At 42.5% G+C, this 26,118-nt stretch overlaps 1 protein-coding gene across 1 annotated transcript in view; it reads right to left on the bottom strand.

Moving 5' to 3' along the window:
• Positions 1–25,622, bottom strand: part of TGFBR2 (transforming growth factor beta receptor 2) — a 60,447-nt gene extending 34,825 nt beyond the window's left edge. Inside the window, exon 1 of the mRNA XM_059818506.1 lies at positions 25,524–25,622. Within this exon, the coding sequence (XP_059674489.1) occupies positions 25,524–25,617 (94 nt within the window). The 5' untranslated portion in view covers positions 25,618–25,622. The remainder of the gene's footprint in view (positions 1–25,523) is intronic.
• Between the last annotated feature and the right edge of the window lie 496 nt (positions 25,623–26,118).

Raw genomic sequence — 26,118 nt, 5'->3', positions numbered from 1 at the left:
AGGCACGACTCAGTCCTCTCTAGTGCCTGCAGCACTGGAGCCAAAAGCCACATGAAGGCGGGTCCTTAGGTAAACTTGTTCAAGCACGTTATGTTTGCTGAGAGGCAGGGCTCATTCCTGTGCCGTCCCCAGCCATGCCAAGTTCTGCCAAGACTCACCCACTGGAACAAACATATGAAAATATGTTTGGACCTCTTCCAAGGAGGGATCTCCAAACCAAGCAACTTGATTAAAAAAACCAAAACAACTATCTGGAATGCAGCAATCCACTGCAAGGTCACAAACCTTAAGTTTCTAAGTTACAGTGGTAAGCCTTAATTCAATTACTAACAAAAGGCTGGGTAGTTAGGCCCAGCTGATTTCTGAACAGGTTAAATTAATGGCAAAATCTAATGGGGTTTTAGGACTTCCAGAACTGACTACACTTGAATTTTCTTCCAAAAATTCTTGTAATACAGGCTGACAGTGCAGTGCCTCTCTTTTCATTCCTCTGGCAGTTCAGGGTACTGGTGGACAAACTTTCTTCCACGCTTCAACATCTGATTTAAAGTGAGACGGCAGTTTACTTGCCCCAATACTGTCACATTGCTCTAGCAGGTGTTGGTGCGTTGTTCATTAATACAGCTTGGCTTTGCCCATTCTGATAACCCATCTAGTTCCAAACTAACTGGGTTAAAGCCAAGTTTGACCTTCCCCTATCAGACTGATGCTGAAATCAACCTCTGCAAAGGGCCTGAGATTAAATCTGGAGTCAGATGTGAACCTCAACATCACTCTCTTCTGATCACAGCCTGCTATTAGACTCTGACGACTTAAAAATCCAGGAAAGATTAGTCTCCTTCCAAATCACATGAACTCAGACCTGTCTCTAATCAGCAAAATCCCGCCTGGAGAATGACAAGTTTGTAGGGTTCTTCCTTAGGGAAGTGTATTCACTCATTCCCTGAGGGGCCCACAAACAGTGAGTGGTTCACAACCAGCAAGATTGCTGCTCTTCTTGTAGTCACTTGAATGTCCATCTCTAAAAACTCCTGACTATGCTGTTGCGTGCTTCATACCACATGAGCCAACTCCTCAAAGTTTTCTCCTGTTCAGACAACCAAAGTCACTTGAACGCTGTGGACAGAAGCAACCTTTCATTTTGCATGAAAAAAAAAGTGGATATAATGGGAAAGGCAACGGAGAAAACAGGTTTGCAAATCTGAAGGAAGCCATCCTAAAATGTGTGCTTGTTTCCCAAAATGTGAGTTTTGCCATCTACTCTCTAATGTTAGTTTTCTTATTTTGACTTCTACAGGAAGCCTAATTCTAGCTTTCCTTGTTTCCTTGTCCATGGAGAGGGCTCCAAATAAAAGACTGCAGTTTCTTTGCTATGAAGCTTTCAATCAACCAGGTCAGCATAGATCAGTCACCGTGGTTAAAATGCATGGAACATGCAAGCCAACATGTGGGCTGGATATTATGGAAGAGACAGCAGAGCAGCCACATAGGAAATACCAACTCCATGGATTCTGGTGGAGCCAGGCTTGCAGGGCAACATTTTTACTCTATGGTTCACATCTTTTTTTATGATTTCTCAGGACCTTATAAACAGTACGCCTCATCCAAAGTCTATTGACTGTATTGAAGTCATTTGCTTTGTGTCTGTTGTTTGTAGATGCGTAACTTTCATTGAGGCCTCAGGCTATAGTTTACATTCCCCTTATTTTTTAGTATCATTACAGAACTTGCAAAAGCCAACAACATTTAAATAAAGCCCAAACCAACATGCTGTCTTTTTGGGAATATCTACACTGGAAAACTTTATTTATGTCTTAGGATGCATTTCAGAAACAGGAGCCAATTTCTCTTACTCCCATCTTGTACAATAGTTACTGCATTTCTCTTCTCTCAACCGGTGCTTCTGGCACATGTATACGTATAAAATAGCACTGCTGAGCAGATAGTTCCCATCCCTTTAAAAAAATATTGCTGAGGGAGATGTTGGGATGGGAACTCAACTACTCAGCTGCTGTGAAAGAATTCCACCTGATGGGAGAGGCTTGAATTTCAGACTTCACTACATCATGGAAATCTGCAAGGAGGAGGATGCCTTTATCAGAAAACTTTGGAGGAAATTGTCCTTGTTCTCCCAAAGAGCACAGCTCCCTGATACCATGTCTCAGTGGTTTGAAAGCACAGTAGCAGCTATGAAGAATGTCCAAGCTGTATTACCTTCTCATCCAACAGAAAGACACCAGGTTTTGCAGGAACAGTACTAAAGACAGCATTTTTTCTATTTTGCCTACCACCCCCAGTACACAATCTGTAACATCAGCAGAACTTTGATAGTGATGGGGACACTGCCAGCCTCATGAAAGTGGAGATGTGATGATGCAAAAGCACGTTCTTTGCCTTACAGATATTGATGAATCAACTGCAGGAGGGAAGAAGTCAAGGAAAATGAGTGATTCGAGCTTTGCTTTTAAGAACTGGATATATCCTGGTTGTTATTCTTAATTATATGGATTATGTTCAGTGCAGTAATACAAGAAAGAAAAGATAGAATCATAATCAACCCCAAAGATTCAAAATCATGAGTTACAAAATCACAAGACTAGCCAGTGAGATCATGGAAATAAAGGAAGAAAAAAAAAAAACAAAACCCAACCAAAAGCCAGCTGCTGGGTTCTCCTTTATTTGCCATTGCTGCCTGGGCTCTTAGAGTGCATTTGAGTCATGTTTTGAAACCTTGTCCATAAGCAAGAGGGTTGGAATTACTGTCTAACTTACAAAATGAAAAGATAAAAAGAAAATAAATCACTGGAATCCAGGAGCTTGATCTTCAAGAAAGATGTCACCTATCATTTGACTCGTCATAAAATCACAGGACTTGGCAACACTGCAGATCACCTAATAAGTCCCATGGCAACACCTTCAGGGGTAACCCTATGAAATATGTATTTTCAATTTTACAGTTACTGCTGCCAATTCTGAGCTTAATGCCATCATAAGTTGAAATGGAGTGTCACTCTGTGACACATACTCCCATACTCACTATGTGAGTATGAACTCACATAGTTATACTGTCTTGGACCCTGCTTTGGGTGGCAGTCCTTTATCTCAACAGTGATTTACCCCAGTAGGATTACCATGGGCACAGGACTTTTGTGACTGTTTCTATTAAGATTAACAGCAATGATTATCAAGAGTGCTGAGACAGCCTCTATAAAGCCAAATATGAACTATCTTTTACATACAACTAAAATATGTCGGCGGAAAACAAGTTCCATAAATGTTTAGCTCACCAGATATTTAACTGTTACTGTGGCAGGACTCCAGAAAACCACATTCCTACAGATGCTTTTGCAGAATCTCTCTGTCTCAACCTGTAACATATATAGTCACAGATCACTGACGTCACCCTGGTCTGCCCCTAGCAACTTACTCCCTTTTTTCCCTTGAAGGGTGTTTCACCGCTTAGGTTTCCTTTTGATCTTCAGTCTTCCGACCTAGCTCAACAGCTGCCTTAGTCGGTGCTTAAAGACATGCCTTTAAGTGTACTGATCGCACTTTTGTTTGCAAAGTGGTTGGGACCGTTGCATTGCTTTCCTGCCTGATCAAATCTCATCAGGGCTCTGCAAAGGATGAAGACCAAAATAACTTCCTTTTTATGAACACACTTCTTCGTGAAGTATTTGGAGGAGATGCATGTCAAGGCTTCTCCCTATCACATAATGGCTCTTGCCCGTCATACGAAAAAAATGCAAGTCACACCTATCAGATGGTAACAATACAACTGTTAATGCAACAAGACACACATACAGCCCTGCAACCCATCCTATCACAAAGCAGTCACTATGAGATGGAGGGAAAGAACGGTCTGGTGGGACCCACAGGCCTTCAAACGGTTTATGTGGGCTAGCACCTGCTCTTCACTGGAGGTGTTCAAGGAACGTGTGGACGAGGCATTGTGGGACATGGTTTAATGGGCATGGTGGTGTTAGCTAATAGCTGAACTTGATGATCTTACAGGTCTTTTCCAACCCTAGTGATTCTTCAGCTATACCCGAGAAGTCTGCTAAGAATGAAGAGGGCAGACTAGGGAAGCGGTTCTGGCAAGCTAGAAGCAAGCTAGGCTTCTACCTAGCCAGAAGTAGTTTGGCCACTCCCAGCTGAAGGAAGGCCAAAGCAGAAGAACTGGTTCACAGCAGGAAGGCCAATGATGGACTGCCCTGAAATCTGGGAAACTGCTATTTCCCACCTACCAGCAGGCAAGGAGCGGAGGAAGGTACGTGCAGAGGGAGAAGACAAAAGGAAAAGGAACAGGAGTTAGAGAACTTCATTTAACTTGACTCTGCAGTGGAAGTGCCTGGCTTTTAACAGCAAGTGGAGCCGGCAAAACTTTGCTTTAGGGATTGCTGCAGGCACTGACACAGAAACAGAATCAAATCTGGCAGGCGCTGGGGGAGGGACAAAATCAGAGAGGGAACAGCATACTAAGCTGGAGATCTTGAAGATAAAAATCATTCTTGTATTTAAAGCATTAAAATAACACTATTTTTATGCCCTACTTCCAAAATAAACTTGTGTTAGCAGTCTTAATCATGGACTGGGCTCTTCTCACTGGTACAGGGCATGGCAGTGAACTGCCTCACACACGCCTAAGAACGGAGCTCGCTGCCATGACTCCTGACTGACATTAGTGCAGGTGTGAGGAGACTCCAGCTCAGCACTTACAATAGAAGTGTGAACACATTCTGAAAACAGGCAATAAAAATAACATTATTGTGAAGCTTCAAATAATGAGATGGATTTTTACCTGCGGATTTTTAACTTGCTGCTCTCTTCCACATTTTCTGCCCACTGTTTAGCACTCCATGGTAGGCGGAACAAAAGAATACTGTCTCCAGGCAAAAAGGCTGAAAAAAAATCTAAATGATGGTTTCCCATAGGGCACTCAAAGGGATGTTTCATCTTCTCCTGACTTTAACCCACAGCCTCCCTAACACACTCGGTAAACAGCACACAGCACTGGAGAACTGTATGCAATATAACACGAAGATCAATTTATTCAACTATGACTACAGGGTTTAGCTTTTTTCTGCATAATGCATTAAGTCTGGAATTTACTGGAAGCTGTCTTTGGTGGTTAACTCCTTCTGTGACTTCAGATATACAGTGAATATCGAGTACAGCAATGCTCATCTGGTTCACAAGATTAGGAAAAACAGCTTTCCTGCTTTGTTGGAATAAGCATGATCCATGGTTCAGGACTGATAGTTGCATAGCTAATTCTGACCTGTCCATTAAAAAGCATATCCTGCGACTTCACCTCCTTTTCTATTCTTGCCTGCCCAGTGAAAGCTGCCATTACTTCACTTGAAACAGAGCTGAAAGAGTATAAACACTTCAGCTTTGTACAAATATTATTTTTCCAACTTATATGCTCTGAAAATAGACAGCAGTCACTCAAGCATCATACAGTTATTTCTATGATATAGAAGGAAGCAAAGATTTTTTCGTGATGGAAGAGTCTCTGTGGCAAAACCCCCAACATTTAAAACATACACAATTAGGAACAATTCTGACTCAGAAAAACACAAACGTGCCTCCACTCCCAGCTACAGAGCCTCACCAGAACAAAACCGTGCAATTGAATCTTCTAAGTAGGTTGAATGGAGTTTCTGAACCCATCTTACCTCTCCTTACAGCTAGTTAAGAAAGCCTGTTTATAGAAACATGCTTCTCTCCACTCCTGCCCCCTCAACAGTCACACCACCACCACCAACTTACTTCAAAATATGATAGGGCTCTTCACTCTTCATAATGGTGTTGGGGAAGGTGAATCATTTGTCCTGAAAGAGGCACATATTCCCTCCAAAAGCTGTTTATATTTCTTCCCTTTATCTCTCATACTACAAGAGAAATGAGGAATGTCCACCTTAAAGAGTCACTCAACCCTATTCTCAAGGGCTTATTATTAAACTCCCAGTTTCCAACAGGGAAATTCAGGATTCCACCCAGTACAGGTGGAACAGTACTTTAGGACATTTTCTAATAACATTATGGCCAGGCTATTTCTGTTAGCTGTGAAGTACTCCCTAGAGACACATCCTGGCTCTGCAGTTTATCTTCAAGGCTACTGAATGTGCTCAGTGTCACATACAAACAGGAAAATCTGTGAGATCATCAAAAAATGAATCATATTCTTAAGGTATCAGCGCTGCTTACCTAAAGGCATCCCTTTATTTCTTACTAGCAGTCCTAAGTGTCTGTCTTGTGATACCTGCTTAACACAAAGTCAAATCTTGTCTGCTTTTTTAGGAGCATCCTCACTGGACAGGCTACAGGTTGGAGGAAGGCAGAGAAGTTTTGAAGTCTATGTCACAGGGCAAGTGACTGCATCTTCTACTAAACTTCTGGGCAGCAGAACACATTAGGATCTACGGAGGGGCAAAGAGGCTAGCCTCAAAGGTGTTATGAGCTTCCTGCTATACTGTATTGCCAAACTCTGCCGGCCTTCCCCTGGGAAGTTGTAGTTGTGTTACCCGTGATGGACGGAGTAGGTGGGCACATAGGTACAGTCCCTACTTTTCCCTTACACACAGAGACAACTGTCGTGCCGTCTCATCGCTGTGACACCACAGCGGGCAGCCACATGGCACGCTGTGCAGATGGAGTCCTGCCCTCAGCTTCCTCAGACCACTGCACAACCAAAGCCACACAGAAATGAAAAATAGTAACATACTTGCTTGGCCAAACACTCACAAATGACACCCCTTCAGGGCTTTACTCATATTTAGTATATGGTCTTGTCATGCGTAACTTTCTGAACGGCTTCAAGTAACTAAGTGCTGACCTGGCATACACACACCACCACAGGAGTTTAACTGGTTAAATTAAAGGGGTGGAGGTTTTACAGTTTTGCATTTGGATCTTCAAAACCTTTTAAAGCTGATTTACCTCAGTATAGGTTATATTAGGAACCAGTCTAGCCAGCATCAGAATTGAGAATTACCACACACCAAGTTGCTGTGGTTTACTCAATTATTTTTAAATCAACTGTAAGTTCAAGAGGTGTGAATTCTGTATGTGGAAAAAGCTTTCATAATGTTACTTAACTATCTAACTGCAGCATTTTCAACAGGAATAAAGAAGGTTAGATAGAGAGCAGAAAACCGTCTCTTTCAAATGCAAAATGGCAATGATTTAAAGACTGATCTCTACACTGGCAGCATGCAGCAACTCAGGTGGCAAAAAGCCAGATCTTTCTCCTGAAACTACAGTTACCTCTTGCTAAAGTTAACTCTTGCTGCAGTTAACCTCTGGCTAAATGTATGTCCACTGGACTCTAGTGTATTCAAAAGAGCAGGCTAAGATAACTAAAATGTAGAGGAAACTGTGTAAAGAATACCTAAAAGCAGCTGCCGTACCTTATGAAGAGTTAATATAGACAAGCAGATATTTATTAACACTGTTCGTTCACCCGGGAGACTGGCAGGCACTTGCAAACCCTCTCTGGTCTCAGAGAAGAACCTCCAGGAAAGGTCATGAAATATGTTAGTTTGGGGGGAGATTTTTGTTTGCTTTTTAAAGTAGTGAAAATGAAGCACAGACATTAAGGCTGTGACAAATCACACAAAACAGGAAATTCAAAGTTACGTCTGACTCCCCCAGGTTCCCTTTGATACAGCTAGGTTGCTCAGTGAATCAGAAAAAGTATCACGCCTGTATTTGCCGTTTCATGCTTTTATTTTTCATTTTATTTGCTTTTAGTAATAGCCCCTTAAAACTACTGAGACACTTTCCAGACAGGTTTTGGAAGGCACAAGGCCATACCCATCTTCCCTTTTGAAAGGCTCCTGCCACATGCAGCTTTCCAGAGCCCTCAGTGGATCACTGCTTTGGGGATGCCACTGCAGAGCCTCCTTCATTCTCACACAGCTTTTCTGACATCTTCTTTTTGGTGTAATTCCTTTTTGGTGCAAGAAACACATATTTTGAGACCAACAATTGTCTGCCTTATGGAGAAGTCCTCAGATCATTTTAAGAAAAATCAACAATTTGTTTCTTAAGCATTGTGAACACAAAAGATCTTCCCTCTTCCTTTTCTCTCTAGTGAGGCCATATAGAAAATATCTGCACAGTTTCAGTTTGCAAAAAACAGCAGTGCTGCTCCCCTGTTCCGGTTATTTGTTCACATCCCTCATTGCACTTTTTCCTCCCTCACAGAGGAATCAGACCGCACCTTACCACACCTCCCTCCTCCTCCAAAAGGCCAGTTTGACCCAGAACAGTTCTCCAGTCTAGACAACTATCTGACTACACAAACAGAAAAAAGAATGTGGTATGAGGAGCTGGAACCCACGGCTAGGGTAGTGCAAAACTGTGTATTTCAACAGCAGCAGCACTTCTGAGGGCAGAGGAAAGTCTCTGTGGATCTATGGCTGCAGTTACTTCTGGGGTAAGGTCAGGCTGCCCACCGCACCAGGGACATGGGGGACCTGCTGTCGGTGGCTGCCTCCCACCTGAGCACAGTCCGCTTTCAAATGCCACTTGCCCGGAGCCAGGAGATGTCACAGCCCTTGCGGGAGAGGAAACATGGGCTCTGCAGTTATTCTTTTCTGCCAGGCAAGGGTGGATGGGACTTGCCTAGCACTCATCCGCATGGGTTATGACACTCTGAGGAGCACTCCAAGGACTGACGTTTCTCCCCAGAAATAGTTGCAGAGGCACCTCAGGATGGGCCCCAAAGCTGTTTAAATCCACTGTGAAAGTAGACGGGAGGTTATTTTGACTTTGAAGTAGAAAAAGTATTTTTGGTGTCTCAAGTCAGTTAACAATATTTATGGGAGACATCTGAGAAGACAGGTATTACTCTCTGTGACTGTTTCCTCAGCGGTACACAGACCTAGCACATGTCTCTTCTCCACAGGATGCTGAAGGAGTCAGAGCAGTCTTGTTTTTAGAATACACTTTTTTTCAAGAGAAAGGACTATATAAATGGGACAGATAGTACTATGAAGCACAGATATCCTCTGTCTGAAGTGAAACATCTGATTTTGCTGCAGATCTGTGATGGGAACACAAAAATAAAATTCAGCCAGTCACCCCAATTCTGCTTTGTTTCAGGGGTAAAGTCTGATGAACATTTACCTGAAACTCCCACTAGTCTGGGAAAATGCTCTGTAAACCCAGACAGACAAAAGTATTGCCCGAGTTTCAGCTTCTGCTGAACTTGAATTCCCACTTCTGATTTCTAAGGGCCTGATTCTGACTGCGCTTCCTTTTCTGTAAACTGGAAGCAAGATCCTGTGGACCAAAGAACAAAACCTTAGTCACACAAAGCCAAACCTAAATAATGGATTTGGGATTTAAAAAAAAAAATAAAAAGCAGTCTTAGTATGTAACACAGTAATTGGAATGGGCTGCATCTGTTCAAATATCAGTTTAAGTGTCACATTCAAAAGTAGGAAACACTTCATAATTTTGAAGCACAAGGGGCACAAATAAGTAAGACATAAAAAGATTTTAGGTACAGTGGCATGGTTTGGAGTACATAAATTGCAGTCCCACTGTTCAGTGTTTTATATTTACCTAGGTGGAGGAATTCAAACTAGAGTTCCTTGATCTTTTCCCACGCACAACTCCCTCTTGCGCCTCTGTATGGGCCCTTCACAAGTGCACCTTTTGTGTCAACTGCTGGAGCATGTTCAAGTCATGCGTTGGGGGGTGCTTTGTGCCTCTGACCAGGACCCGCACATTCTTTAAGCATGATCTCAGCAACCTATACAGCCAGGACTGGAAGTGATCGAGCAAACTGGCTTCAGCCGCAGCTCTTAAGTCCACCTTAAGCAACGATGTGCTCTGCGTGGGGAGAGTCTCTATCTTGTACAATAGAAAACTATATGTCTGTACAATGGTTGCTACTGAACCAGACCAGAATTTCTATGGTATTTTATAACACACCAGTAAGTATGGGGAGAAGCTGTGTGCACACAAAGACTCACAGCTGCCCATTCAAAATAAGCATTTAAATGGATTAACCAGACAACTGTGCTTTCAAACCGGCAATCGTTACACAGTTACATGATTCAGAGGGATTTATAAATATTTGTTTTTCCAGATAAAAGGAGGGTATTAGTGGGATTTTTTTTAAAGTGCATTCACTGCCACTATCCCTTGCTCACAGCCATAAACAAACAAACAAGGAAACAAAACAAAAACAAGGCTGTATTTAGGGTGCAAAATTTGTAGTCACAGTTTAAGACTTGGGGATTTTGGTTTAAGCTTAATATAAAAAGACAACTTATTAACGTAAAGAACATAAAAGACCTCATTTTGCTTAGCTTTTTGAAGACCTCTGAACTTGAGAAATATTTGAATGATCTTAAATTAAAGTTAAGGCACATCCCCTGACCAAAGGATGCTCCTACTATGGCATAAGTTTACAGTATCATCTATAGAATCTGGTGAAACAGAATCCTATGCAATTTCTTTCTCTGGACCTGAATATAACCCATCCTTCCTAGCCTATTTGAAAAACTGTTTCCAAATAAGAAGTATCATTTAACAAGCCCACATCCTTTACACACACAGAGGCTTCTCTGTCAGTCACTGATGGGCAAACATGTTTATGCGGAAGCTCTTTTCAGAGCTCCTTTTTACTGTAAGGAGCCATTTTCCTCCAGGAAAATAATGTTTAGGAACCATTCTGTCCCCACACAGCAAGTTTTGAATGACAGGTTCAGAAAAACAGTATGAAAAAGAAATTACTCTCTTTCATAATCCATCAGCTCAGCTAAAACAGTAAATCAGAGGAAAGTTAGACTCAAATGTAATCCCTTGGGAGTAGAATCGCTTTGAATGGATTTTGGGAAAAATACACATCCTTCTCAAATTCAGTAGCTTGGATGGTTATATTTGTCTCTGTCAAGTTACATGCAAAGAAGAAGAATAACAGAATTTAATACCCTGGGGATATGTTTCCTTGATATATGCATCTAACTTCCACAACCATTAAGGGGAATTATATACTGAGTGTTGAGAAAAGGGCCCATGCGTGAAAATACACACTTCTAATGATATTCAACCTTGGGAAAACTTTCTTTTGCTGACTTCTGTTGCAGAAATCCTACTGGTGTGGCATGCTGTTACAGAGTTATTGGATTTCTTGGTAAAGAAGTCCCGCTACCAACAAAGCAACATCTCCTTTATCTGCCAAGAGTAAATTTGCTAACATATCCCCCAGATATTAGCTGTTCCTTTTAATGCATTTCCAAATTAGTCCCTCCAGTTACCTTTGAGACTGTGAATCAGTAGCTGGCAATACCATGTTGCTGAAACAAGGGAAAAAGTAATCAGCTCCTTCATTTCTGTTTGAGGCTGAAATTTTACTGGGCTTAAAGGAAAATAAAAGCCATGGGTGAAACCTGCCCATTCTGAAATAAACAGGTTTTTCACCCATAAATACATGCCTTGAAAGTTCACTGAAAGGTCCTTATCTTTGCTATTATTTCTAAACCACATGTGAGAAGAATTCATTCACTATACTATAAAACGGAGTATTTTAAGGACAGTCTCTTCTGCATGTGTGCATGGTCCAGCAGGTAAGCCCTCATATTAAAAAAATTAGCCCTGGACACTAAAAAATCTGCATGTAGGAATACAACAATTCTCACTCCATGCAACAATGCAACATTACTCACTGCTTGCAGCAGCCAGCCCCCAGCAGGGTTGGCATTACAGCGTAAGGTGAGGACATGTCCTACATTAGATGCAGCTCAGTGGGAAGGAACTTGCCAGTCTAAAATGTTTAGTCTACCTGCCTGAAGATGTGTGAGGGACTGCAGACTCTTCCACTTTGTTTATGATGAGGCAGAATAAAATTGTAAATAAACTCAGAATGTGAAATGCACACATGGAGTTGGATTTCTAGGGTTTTCTCTTCCCAATTGCTCTTGATATGGTCATTGTTTCCGTAAACCCGCTATTTCAGGTTCTCAAGCTATATCTTAAGTAATTCTCAAGACCATAATCTTTCAGCAGCACTCCAAGACAGCATACACACTGACAAGCTTGTTTAGAAAAAATACGGCAAAAAAGAAGCTAATTTAAGTGTCTACAAAACAATTACTTCGATTGGAGCAATTGTTTCAGGGAGAAAGCTGGGAAGAGATAAAACAGAAGCACAAGACCAAGCTTATCAAGCAGCAGCTCAGAAGCAAACCTTCCATTGCCTCTTAATTTTCATCTGAATATCTCAAATTTCATCCAATTACTTCAACAATTTTTTCTAACAATGGAAAACTATGAAAAGCAAAATACGATGATGCTTCATAAATTTTTAAATGGTGCAGTTCATTTCTGGCAACAGCATAACATTCCTCATCATGCTACTGCAGGACAGAAGATGTTTACTGTCACATGTATTAGTTAAATTTAACAGGATAATATCTTCAGCAGATGCTAATCTGTGATTTCTGAGTGCTGCTATGTCAAATTATACTAGCTGATGTTTAACAGTTTAGAGTCACTGAATGTTTCTGGATATTGGTCATATAGCACATCATGATCCTTCATCTGGAGGGCACTTATTCAGCTGCAGAAATTGGTAATAGTCTGCAGGATGTCTAAGTGCTTCTATGAAATGCCTTGATCATTTTAATCAAATGCCAAGTGGATTAATAATTATGTCATGAAAATACTATTTCAACAACTGTCATTGAGGAGGCTGTGCATAATGTGGCTGCAGTAGCTGAGCCACTCAGTATCCCTTTAAACATCTGGAGCCAGTTGCGTGCTTTGTTACGGTTTCTGGTGCAACTGTTCAGTGACATGGGCAGCTCATTCTCTAAAGCTGTCACTTAGGCATTTTTCACAAATACTGCACTTATGTAGAATACAATATGTTTTAAAAAGTGTTCTCACAAAACACAATTCCAAGATTTCCAAATGCAGTAATAGCTTAGGTTATACCAGAGGAAAGTGCTCCATAGGAATAGAGACTTTTTTTTAATTCCTTGGATGCAAAATTTTATAATTCATGCATATTTGAAATAGCCTTTCACAGGGTCAGTTAGCAGAGTAGCTATTTGTTACTTCTGGAGATGCTAGTCCCAATTCCGAGAGCGACATGCATGAGTGATACCAGCCTGGTGGTGGCAACCTGCTGCATCACAGATTCATAGGTCACAGGACCTCTATGTCAGGAAGAGCTGGGATGATATTCCCAGTCTGGCCTTCTGCAAGTGAAATCATTCCACTCAGTTTAACAAGCAAAACCCTGTCTTGATTTAGAGATTCGCATTGGGAACTCCATCACATCGCTTGGCAGGGCTCTAATAGTAAAATTATCCTGTTTGTTAAAAATGCACACCCTGTTTCTGGAGTGATTTAGTTCACCTACAGCTTTCATTTGTTGGAGTGGATGCTTGTTCACCTTTCATAATCTCATCCCCCGCAGAGTCTAAAATATCAAGTTAGCACAGTTCAACATCTTATCCTCCATCAACTAATTGTGGTCAACTTCCATGTGAGCTATCCTACCCACAGCTTAGTATTCTGGCAGAGCAGATTTAGCTAGGTTGCACTACCTTACATTTGCCTTGAAGCAAACGCTCCCAGTTACTAGTGTTTATCGTACTGTGTGGTATCTTATTAAGGCATGGCAAACTGCCTGTATATCTGATCAAATCTGTATCCAGCCAGGGACTAGCAGCTGTAGGTACTATTCCTAATTCTTTTGTTCTTCATATGTTCAAAACCACAACAGTCTGTCATTTTCAAAAGGCAGGCAATCATTAACATTAAACTCTTATCTGAAAGCACTAAAAAGGCAGTATGGTTCCCTAAACAAACAGTACCACCTCCTTCCTAACCCACTGCAGGCCTAAGGATAATCGAGTGCAAATTGCTGCCCTGGTCAAAGCTATCTACACCTCTGTTTCAAAAGCATAAAATGGAAACTTAAAACAAAATCCACCTTTTAAAGGGAAGAGTGATGATTATATGGGTAGTCTAACTACTCCTGCTAAGCAACAGCTTGGAAAGGCAGGTGTCAGTGTTTTCTATTTCTAGGTATGTGGTTACGATCGTGGTAAACGTGCCTTGTCATTAACTTTCAAGGGTAAGATACTTCAAATAATTAGTGGTTTGCTTCTAGCATTTGCTACCCACCTTCACCCATGAGCAGGCCAATATGCTTCTGACTTCAAACCACCAGTAGGTATGTGCCTGACAATCATACTACAAGCCACCAGAACAAAAAAGCCAAGTTAGGGGAAGTGCAAGTTGGCTGAACCATGAATAATATATATGTAGACAATTAAGGCAAGAGTTAGGCCTTAAATGGACAAACTGAAGTAAGCTACCAAAGCTTTCTTGTACCTTACCATTCCCTGGCAGCTCCTAGCACACAGTCTCTTAACCTGAGAAAAATAGGGGAGAAAAAAGTGCTAACTGTATTTTGTTGAACTTGGCAGGGTATTTGAGGCTGATGAGAATTTCTGGATGGTCTGAGGGCTTTAATCCAGAATTTCTGTTGAGAAATAACAGTGCTCATTACTCTCTTTGAACTTCAGCTTCCCAATCACAATAGATCAGTGTTGAAACAATCTCTGTTCATTTCCTGTAAGTTCTATAATTGTCTATAGAAACTGTAATTAACACATCAATGCATTAGTTGTTTGACATGTGTTAAGCAGAACTAGTCAAAACTGTGGAAATTCTAATACAAATAACTGTACTGAAGTTTAACAGTGGCATCAAAAATACAATGGATGAAATTGTGGGAAGCTTGAGATCTGGGTTTGGGTCTCCAGAGACTAAGAGACTGAGCCCAGGCTTCTCACTTCCCAGCTCACTGCTTTAACCATGGGTCAAGATGCAAAAGCTGTTCTCAGTTACAAGTCACCAACAAGTCTTGCCAGCTCCTCCCATGTAAAAGAATGAGCCTGTAACTCCTTCCAACACATATAGAAGGAGTCTTAATGCCTAATACAGATACTTTGAAATCTTCCTTCTAGGGTTAAGTGCCTAGTTTTTAAACAACTCAAAATCTACATGGGATATGCCTGGGTCCTCATTCTGAATCCCACATTCCTGGATTTTGGTGATTTAATTTGAATCACATTTTTATCTTCCTTTACACACATTAAAGGCAGGGGACATGTACATACGGGAAGCTCTACGCTGCTTCTTGTTGCGCTAATATTCATGGTACTAGTGTGGCCTCAGGGAAGAGTGGGAACAGCAAAGCTCCCAGCCGGGCAGAAACTTCAAGGCAAAAGTATAAAATGTGAGAAGTAAGGAGTGTGTGAGAAAGGAGTTTTAGGAGAAAGAAAAACAATGATGAAGAAACACTTTTTAGTTGTATTCCCTTTTCCAGAATAGTTCACCAATCTTTTCCTGCTGAACATCTTCCTGTTTCTATTATCTAGAGGCAAAGAGAGAACAGATATGGCTTTAGTTACAAACAGACAATGTGGTATTGCTGTTTACATGCAAACTTGGGCTACGCCAGCTTTGCAAGCCTAATGGCCTGGCACTGTACACACCAGATGAGAATACTACAAATGCAATAAAAGGATCAGCTTCCCAGATTTTTGACTTAAGGCATTCCCTTGTGGTAAAGTTGGGTGAGGAAATGGAACAACAGACTGAGGGGAAGAGGGGAAATTCAATAGCCCAGAAGCATGTACTGCTGACCTAGTTACTTCATGAAAGCTTCAATAAAAGAGGCTTACGAAGTCCTGACTATTACATGGTCCTCTCTGATCTTTTCATGAGGATGAGAAATGGTTGTTTTCAGTTTAAAAAAGATTCTCCATGTAAAGTCTCTCTTTGTTGTGCTGTGAACTCCCTGGAGAGAATATCAGTCACCCTGCAGGGGCTGGAATAATGAATGAATCCATCAGGGAACAGGCTTTCTTCTCCTCTGACATGCTTCGGGAGACCACCCGCACACATGTCAACCTTTTCTCTGCAGAGTGCCGCCTCTACAGCCATGCCTAGTCTCAGCCAGCAAGGATCCTTCCTCTCAGAGCCCATCACTGATGGAGTTCAGATACTCTCAGGCTGAAGGACTGGCATGACCACATGCCTCCCACTTTCTGGGCAAAGGCTCTAACCACTGCAGGAAAAGGAGGCAATGCAATCGTGAAAATCGGTAATGGGAACTGTGGGGAGGTAGAAGGTACACAGCAGGGCAGCTGGCCAACTGCCACAGCACAGTCACTGCAGAATCATAGATGTCCTTGTATGCAGGAGACAAATGAGAAGGGTAATTGCTGCATGCTTGCAGGCAGAAGCAGCCAAAGGAAATAAAGGATCAACCACCACCTGTGTATGACAGCTCTTCTCTTGAAATCTTCATGGGTTCCTGATCACAGATTGGCACATCTGTGCTGTTCAAAACCTCATTAAATTCTTCCCATTAGTGAAACACACAAAGATTTACTCCTTCATTCCTGCACTCTTTCTATGAATTTCTCAAGAAGAATGGGACACCCTGGAGTCCCTACCCAGTCATGTTACAGGAAAGCTTAAGCAGCTACGGAGCTGAGGGGGGAGCATTCTGAGAGCAGGAAGCGACCAACTATCACGTGAACTCTGGAAGCAACTCAATGCTGGTTAGGTGCTGAACTCCTGCATGTGATTTTATTGTTATTCCATCTTATCACTATTAATAACATAATGAAAAAGATGCATCCTTAATTATGCGTATTTTTACAATGCAGCCCATTTTAGGGTAAAAGGTAAAAAAAAACCCCAGCCTATGTAATGTCTTGCTCAGCATGACAGAGAAGTGCTACTCCATGTTCATTAGTAGTTTTACAGTGAGTTCAAGTAAAATAAACTAACATGTAGCTACAGACCTCCCTTTAGCACTGGCCTGAAACTGCACAGTGGATACTGACTATCTAAGGAAGGAATATTTCAAGAGACTAGACAGTTGGAGAAAAAAACTGGAAAGGCAAAAAGTCTGGTTACGTCTACCATATTTCCCCAAGCATGCACTTTAATGGACAGAAGTGATTCATACACAGTACTCTCCTGGAGCACTCTAAGTGCACAAGGTATAATAAGTCCTGATGTAACTATGATTTCAGATTTGCTCCAGCCACAGAGGTCCCAAACAAAGCATATGGAAGTTAGTTAGGACAGCCAGGTAACACGAAAAACAGGGAAGCAGTCAAAATGGTAAGAAATTTCAACTGCCTTTGAGCACTTAAGACCTTTCGTAAACTGTTGCCTAAGTATTATAGCCATGTTATCAAAACCACTGCTGTTCTACAGCTTTATACAGTGACTTGACAATAGAATCTGAGCTACTAATTAGACCTCAAGGATCAGACCAGATCAGCATCTCAAGAAACAAAAGAATCCTGGACAGCTGCTTCTGCTGCCTTCCCTGAAAATACCCAGAAGTGATAATCCATTAGTAATCATCTGTGGTCTGTTTCAAAGTTCACCCTCTTGTATAGCAACATTAAAAATGTACTTGTATTAGTTAGTGAGATGAAATCTACAAAATTACCACATTATCTTCCAAAAGCCCCAGGCACCATCTAACGGTGCCAACAGGTGCTGTATACACGTGATGTGCTTACTCCCATTCTGGGCTGCAGAATCCACAGCAGGATTAAAACCGGAGGGAGGTGGCTCACCTGCATCTCACATGTGAAATATCTAGACTTCCAGGTTAACTCTTCAAAAATCTAACTGAACCCCCTTTTCTTTCTAAGTCAATAAAATGAGTACCAGCTCACTTATGACCCTTCTGGGTGAAACCTGAAACAAAATTAAAAACCATATCCACATGCTGAGGAGGAGTTTGCCCCTTACTCCTCATTTCCCATTCTCCACTTTCCTTCCTTATTAATTACACCAGCACTAGCAGCTTATCAGTGATACAGTTTTCATACAGCTTGGGAAATGTACTTGAGTGCTTTCGAAGAAAAGGGCTGGTCTCAATGAGAAATCATCTCTTTTACACATTTCTCTTTTTTTGGGACTACCTATCCCAAAACAATTCATCTCCATCCTCCCAAATTCTCCTCCCATGATTCTTCCTGGGCAAAAATCCTTAGTGATACATTACAAGAAGTTTGGAAACATCTTCCTTCCCTTGACTGCCTGAACTGTCTCCTTCCTAAAGTTCTGAGGACTTCAAAATACTGCAGTCAAATTACTTTTTTGCTCCAAGAAAGAGAACTGGATCACTCTGGCTTCTGTAAGACTGATATCACAAAAGCCCCCTCAAGGGAATTACAGCCTCATAACATACAGTTGCCTATTATTTATTCTGTGGCCAGATTCTCAGCTGGTATAAATCAGGGCAGGTTCCTTGCCTTCAACAGAGTAAAGATGATTTATGCCAGCTGACAGTCTGGCCCTGCATGCGTTCCACTTGCACAATGCTAGTTTTTAAAGAGGCCCATTAAAGTGCCCCAGGCACGTAAGAACCACACTTGGGTCTTTACTTGGAAAATGTTGCTCCAAGGAGTAAGGCTGTGAAACTCTCCTGCTGCTCTCTGAGTATGTACTGTTCAAATTCACTTGCTTTTCTAACAGAAGGAAGCCTCTAAGCCCTGACAGAGCCACCACAACCTAGGGAACAAAAGATGGATTTTATAATGTCTTCTGCAGAGACCATTTTTTTAACCGAGTTTAACTGCTGAATTAAATGAAGACCACAGGTATACCAAAGCAATGTTTTGGAGGAACCAATCAGTGGCACGGAGGGCAGAGGCTATCTTTCAAAACTTGTATTACTGGTGACTATAAACAAGCCAGAAAGAATGTGGCGTGACTTTCAAATCACTGGCTGAGCTTATGGCTTTGGCTGCTTGGTCAGTCTTTCTTTTTTACTTTAAAACCTCAGATGTCTACCTACGGAGCAGGGCAACAGCTCTTTTGTGGGTGTGGGCCGAAGTCCTTGCATACAAACAGAAGGTATGTAGGAAATAGAAGACAGCTTTCTAATACCTCTGGTTCCAGATTACTGTTTCAAAGGCATAATGTTAACCCTGGGTGTCATTGTAGTGATGTATCTGCTGGGTTGTAAACTGAAGGATGCTTTAAGTGTGAGGAAGCAGACTCCTCTATCTGTTCCTGAAATCTATTAATTTCAATCGAAGTTTTGCCAAAATACTACTCTGGGTGAGTGGAGAACTGGAATCCTGGAATCTGACTATCAGGACTGTTAGTAATAAAAATTGTGGTTCCTTTGCATGGCAGAAATTTCTGAATACAGCTTGTTATTATGATAGGAAACAAAGACTAGAAGACACCAGTCATTCAGACCACTGCCATTCCCACCCAACAAGGAGAAAATGAACACATGGCTACAGGTCAACCTGAAAAACACTGTCAGGAAAATGTTTTTCCTGCCCCACAAAGTGCTGTAACATTTCATACATTTTCATATTCACCACCAGAATGAAACCAAAATAATTTGAAGTGGTGGGTGTGGGGGTGTTTGTGCATGCATGCACAAGAGAGTGACAGCCCTCCAATATCCTGGGGAGAGTGGATAGGGGGAGCTCCAGATTCAAATGTGCACTCTATGAGCCAGACCAGGCACTTGATCCTGCCTTTCTTTCATACTCGACCAGTGATTATTCTAATTATTGATTAACAATGATTTCTTTCTCTCTCTCTCTCTTTCTATATCAGAAATTCCATCCTGGAATTGGGGGGGGGGGGGGGGGGGGAGGTTTCCTGATGAAAGTTTAATGGAAACTGCTACATTTCCACAAATTGTTTCAGTTTTGACAAATCAGCATTTTCCCATGAAAAACAGTGTCAAAACCTCTCAACCAGCTCTAATTCTAACCAGATTAACTCAGGGATGAATGCCAAAAGGAAGTTCTTGCTAAATACCAGTTGTTTGAGCAAAGGAAAACTACTCCTTCCTGAGACGATCTTCCCAGAGGTGAAAAGGCTTTAAAACCCATATGAAAAAAAGCACAGGTAGTTCCAGGGGTAACAACCACAATGGCATTCAGAGCAAGAGAAAGAGCAAGGAAATGGCATATTAAAAAAAAAATAAATGCACAAACATGGACAAATCGACAACTAGTATTTCTCCTGCCACTGCTAATGTTATTGCTTCTTAAAATCTGAAACAGTTGCTAAACTTCGCAGCAATGCAAACAAATGGTCATTAGTCCCTGACTCAGGAATCCGCATAGACTGCAGGGTAAACCCCTTAATACATGCTCCAATTTAAATTCCGCATAAATCCCTAGAAGTTAATGGACACAAACAAACGATGGCATGCTGTCACCAACAGAAACAGAATTAAGCAACTCCTGGTAAGATTTGTTAGTTCTAACTACTAATTTGGATGAGTTTGTCATCACTGGATGGTGTTTGAAGTGCTTTGCTCTCTCTACGTATCTTACCCGAAACATCTGTACACTAACTAAATCTGTGTTCTTTGAGGCAGTAGGGTATAAATGGTTGTACTCAACCAATGCCAGTGCTGCTGCTCTGTCTTTATGCCAGAATGAAGACATACTATGAAAAATAACCTTTGAAGACTTAGCTGGGTCACTGAGAACCCAACTTGCAAATATTTAGTATCAACTAATTGCTTACAGTGGCATACAGATCAGCAGCATTTGCCTTAACTAAAATGCCCTGCCCCAGTGTGTATGCCCACTCCTTGCTCTAAAAGCAATCTATCCCCTGTAGCAAGAAGTTTCTCCACTGTTTCTTAATACAACTCTTATCACTTCCACCTGCCACTGAAGTTAAACTTCAAAAGGACTTCTAACTAGTCTATCAAAAACAAGGCATATTCTTTCTGATTTATTTTGGTCTATTTCAACCTTCCAGAATTCTGGTTCATAAAAAAGCACAAGTTGTTTTTTTTTAACCTTTTATTTTATTCTTGGTTATAAGAGTTTAAAAAACAGTTCTCATTATCCTATAGGAAAAAAGAAATTTAAAACCCTCTAACCCCAACAAAATTTAAGGCTAAAGACCTATTAAGTAAACCAAAATCTCAGCACTAAATCTCTTAGACTAGGACTCAGCCAAATTTCTTTTTCACAACAGGACTAGCTCTCCACTACTCCATGCTGGAAATCCCTTGTACTCTCCAACATCTGCACAGAACTGCTTGATATCTTAGTCTGTTTCACTGAGTTTGCAATACTCTGGCAATACAAGCTAGCTGATGTCCCTGGGATGTGCCTACCTGGTAATATCCCCTGAGTCAAAGGGCTCCTATGTGGCAAAGGAGACCCTGCTCTCCCACCCGCCTCAGGACATCCCTTTGTTCCTCTGCTCACCAGGTGCCAGAGGGGCCGTGGGGACCATTGGCAGAGCAGGACTGTAATGACTCCCTTCCCTCCTGCTGAGCCCAGGACCATGGGGCTGCAAAAGTGGCTGGAAGCCCTGACTTTCACTGTGTCACCAACATTCAACTGTAGCCATGCCAGCCAGTGTGGAAACTGCACAGAACACCTTCAGATCAATATCTGTCATTGCACTAGTGATAGTATTTCATACTTAGCTGATACAAATGCACCTGGTTATGCAAAATCCAATAGAGTAACAAGTTGGGCCCAACCAGCTGGTTTTGCTCATTCTTGCTATACTGTAAGTGAGGCACTGCTCTTCTCAAGTCCGAGTAGTGACAGCAATACAAAGTGAATGCTAGCAAAGTGCATATAGCACAGACATACATTATTGAGAAAAAAAAGTTCCTATGCCACAAATGCAAAAATATCTTCTTAAAAATATCTTGCAGAGGAAATATAAGCCTGGGAAACTCCAACAACTGGTGCTACAGTGATACTACACTCTCTTTTTTTCTACCCCCAAAAGAGCAACTCCTTTCTAAAAGCCTAGTCCTGGGGGGAAAAAAAAAAAAAACAAACCAAACAACCCGCCACAAAATCCCAAAAACAAAACCATGAAGAATTTTCCTTTTGGTAAGAGTCTGACACCATCTTTGCTCCTAAGTTCAGAATTAACCTTGTCACAATGACAACTTTTATCAGCTACCATTATATGAAACTGTAACAATTCATCCCAAAAAGGAGTATTTCATTTTGAAGCAATGCTGTTTGGCTAAATGTAGGTCATACAATAGTGTTTATAAAATACAAATGAAAAAATATTATGAATATGAAAAAATCTGAATTACTCCATTGCCCTTTTTTTGAAATTACTTTTGAAACTGTTTCAGGAAACTTATGTGCTATAACTCTATAAAACTCTACTGATGCTAATGGTACTATATTCATTTGCAGCAGCCTAAGATCTGGCTCATCATTTTTTAATGGAAACCATTCCTATATTGAATTCACCACCTGAGTATTATAGAAGCGTGTTAATGCCAAGAAGCTCAAAATTGCAATTAAATAAAAGTGATTTTCTAAGTCTCAGGTATAGAAGTCTTAGAATTCAAGGATACCCCATAAATAGAAGCAAATGCCATAGTATCTCTGTTCTATTCCTACTTCCCTCCTGAAATAACTGGAAATTTGCCAGTTTTAATGGGGGATAGGAATGCATTTTAGATTCAACCGTGTTACAAACATGTTTCACCATGTTACGAAGATGTTTGTTCACATACTTCCCTCTTGCAAATATCTGAAACTCTAAATATGATTTTGTTACTATAAAATTAACTGACTATGATATGGCTTTTAAAAAATAAGGAGACAATAATGCAAGTAGAGTTTGGCTGGATGGAGAAATTAAGTTCCTGATGTTCAGAAATGAACGACTATTACACAGATTATTCCAAAGAACAAATTTCTGGTTTTGCTACCCCAAAGATAAATTACAGATTCATATTCACTTGAACACAGCAGCGTCAATTTCTTATGAGGGCAACTGCTTGTTTGCACTGCCATTTATTGATTAAACGTTCAATATAGCAATCACAATAATTCAAAAAAATCGCACCTTGTCCCTTTACTCTATGGAAAAAATTTCAATTACTTGTGTGTAGTACAGGACATGAGAGCATCTTTTGCAAAGTAGATAGTTCCTATTGGACCTGCTCATGAATTTGTGGTTTTGTCCAGAATCCTTACAGGAAGGTACCACTCCTGTCTGATATTTTGCTGTGAAGAATGTTAAAATGAAATTTTAGCTGGGGCTTTAGTAACCTCTTCACCAGCAAGAGTCAGCTGGTTAGTAGGCATACCTGGGAAGTGAGCTGTCCTGAGGCTGGTATCTCTCCTGCCTCATCCTGACTGAACTCACAGAATCACAGAATCACTAAGGTTGGAAAAGACCTGTAAGATCATCAAGTCCAACCATCAACTAACACCACCATGCCCATTAAACCATGTCCCACAGCTTATTCCAGTGTCTCACCACTCTCTCAGTAAAGAAATTTTTCCTAATATCCAGCCTGAACCTCCCCTGTCGCAACTTGAGGCCGTTTCCTCTTGTCCTGTTGAGCTATTGATTATTACAAAGTAAGTAGCTCTTTTTTCTGTTTTGTTTTCCCCAAAACATTTGGCATTTTGATGCCAATATCCAAACCTCACATTTCTGCCCCCACAGAACTGTTGACCAACTCTTCCTGTTATACACACAATAGAATCCTACGGTGGTTATTAAAATGACTTTTGGAGCTAAAGGATAGGTTATCTGACAATAGGTCTATACAGTTTTAGTTATTGTAGAGTGTAGATGAAGATCAGTATGAAAAATGCTGAATTCTAACCAGTCTTTATATATTTTTTCCTCATTGGACATACGACAAGAAGGAAGAACAAATTCTTAAACTATGTCCATTTTAAAAATCTACCTGTAGTTTGAGACTGTCTATAGTGGTTGAGTGAGAAAAAAAGCATAACAATAAATAACACAAGATTAACAAAAGAGGAACTTTTTTGTTTAAAGCTTTTTGTGATGGGAATCTGCAAAAAATTTGGGGCTGGGGTCAAAATAAAAGCCATCACTAGTTGAGTGTGATTTATACTAATCAGAAATAATAAAAATAGATATCAAAATCAACAAGAAGCTGCACACCTCACATTTAAAATAATATCATTTTGAGCCCTGGGACACCATAGTGTTTTTTTCACCTGCCCTAAGCTTTCACGAGTAACATTGCAGGTATGTAAAACCTGTTGACTTTGACAGGATTATTAACGAAGCATGAAGTTATTCATACTATACATAGCTATTGGCAGTAGCTATACAAAAGCTATCTAGTTTGTGTTATTATGTTTTAGCAACGATTTTGAGATCGTTATTGGCCATGAATGGACCACAAGGGAGAATCAGAGAGCACAGAGCAAAGTTTGTAGAAGCTCTGGTGTCTGCACATCTTACCTGCAGACTAAAACTAGACGTGATATCACAAGACATCTCAGAAATCTACTTAATTCTTCAAAACTCTTTCTGATGTAGTTGTGCTGCAGTCTGAACCAGTTCTGGTTTTAGGTTCACCAGTTGCACTGCAACATGATTTAGGGCCTAACTTTGCAGTTACAGATGTTAGTCCACACATGTGGGTTAGTACTCGTAGGACCGAGATCGAAAGCTCCTCACGGCAGGGACCTTGTTTTTGCAGCAGCACTTTAAGTTCTTGGTACATCCCAAATTATCCCATGAAGAATACTGCAAGCCACAGCCTCAAAAACCTATCTAAGGATGCCTTGGTAAAAACAGAATAAGGGATGTAAAGTGTCATTAAAAGTGAATCAAACAATGTGAGCACTGAGTGCTACAGGAATGAGTGCTACTCTCAGCCCAACTGCTCACAATCGCGGCTTAATTCTGCTGTAGGCAGAAGCTAACCTGGAAAACAACTTTTCGGTAAGCAGCTGCTGATCCACACAGCAGCGAGCTCTATGGCCACGCAGAGGCCCCCAGCTCTGGGCGCCGGCACGCACCGGCTCAGGCCATGGAGCACCCCTGGCTCCTCCTAGCCCCTCTCCTCGCGGGCGTGCAGGGCGAGCTGCTCCCCATCCCGGAGGGCATGGCAAAAGCTGTGCCGGGGGCTGGATCCTGCACCCGCGAGCACGCACCGAAGGGGGCGGGAGGCGCGGGCCGCGGCCGGCTGGTTCCCCCCGGGCCTGGCGGCCCCCGGCCCGCCGCCCCCGGGCACACGGTGCGGCCCGGCACCAGGTGCGGGAGCTGCCGCAGCAGCTGCAGGGCCGGGCAGCCGCTCCCCCCAGGGAGAGCAGCCAGCTCCCGAGCTGCCCTCTCCGGGCTCCGCCGGCCGGACCAGACCCTGCTGCATTTCCTGTCAAATCCTCTCCCCCCTCTTCCCTCCGCGGACGGACCTCAGTTTTTGCCGCGAAACCCCCAGATTCCCAGTCCTTTCTTCCCCGCTTACTTTCCAGCAGGGCAATACACAACCACGCTCACCCCTCCCGAAGTGTTTCCAGACTCAGAACTTTCTTAGCAACCGCGTCCCCCCCTCCCGCGGTGGACGCCGGCCCCCTGCCCCGCTCCTGCCCCCTGCCCCGCTCCTGCCCCCTGCCCCGCTCCGCTCCTGCCTCCGGCCCCAGCAACTGTCAAGCGGGAGCGCCGGGCCGGCGCGCACTTACCCCGAAGCAGAGCGGGGACCGAGCTGCCCAGGAGGACCCAGAGGGAAACGCGCAGAAGCAGCCGCCGCAGGCTCCTCGGCAGACGGGGAGTCATCGCGGAGCCGGATCGGCATAGACGGCGAGCCGCGGGCGGGGCGCGGGGGGCGGCCGGGCCGGCCGGGCAGCGGGGGAGGCCGCGGCGGCGGGGCTGGCAGGGCGGCGGGCTGCGCGGCTCCGCTGCTCGGGACCGCGGGTGACTCACTGAAAACTTCACTTCGGCGCTGCAGGGGAAACAGGAAATCTTAAACTTCGCAAACAGCTGGGCAGGACTTTCTTACTCTTACAGAAGTTCCTTCTCCCCCTTCCCACAGTCACCCCCTCCCCTGCGCTCGCCCTTTTTCCTTTCTTTTTTTTTTTTTTTTTTTTTTAAACATGAAACCTCACCCAGTTTGGTGTCAATCATCTGCCAGAGGCCAGCCCCTCTCAGGTCTGGCTCTCCCACCACAAGCGCGCCGGGGCCAGCCCCGACGTGCAGCCCGGATCCCTGCGCCTGCCTCCCTCCCGAGGCGGGGACATGGTACAGCCACCCGCCAGCGCTGCCGGGCCTCGGAGCGGC

This window comes from Gavia stellata, chromosome 6 (assembly GCF_030936135.1).
Source record: "Gavia stellata isolate bGavSte3 chromosome 6, bGavSte3.hap2, whole genome shotgun sequence".
Taxonomy (NCBI): domain Eukaryota; kingdom Metazoa; phylum Chordata; class Aves; order Gaviiformes; family Gaviidae; genus Gavia; species Gavia stellata.
The sequence above is the reverse complement of the archived record's forward strand: the minus strand, read 5'-3'. Positions and strand labels throughout refer to the sequence as shown.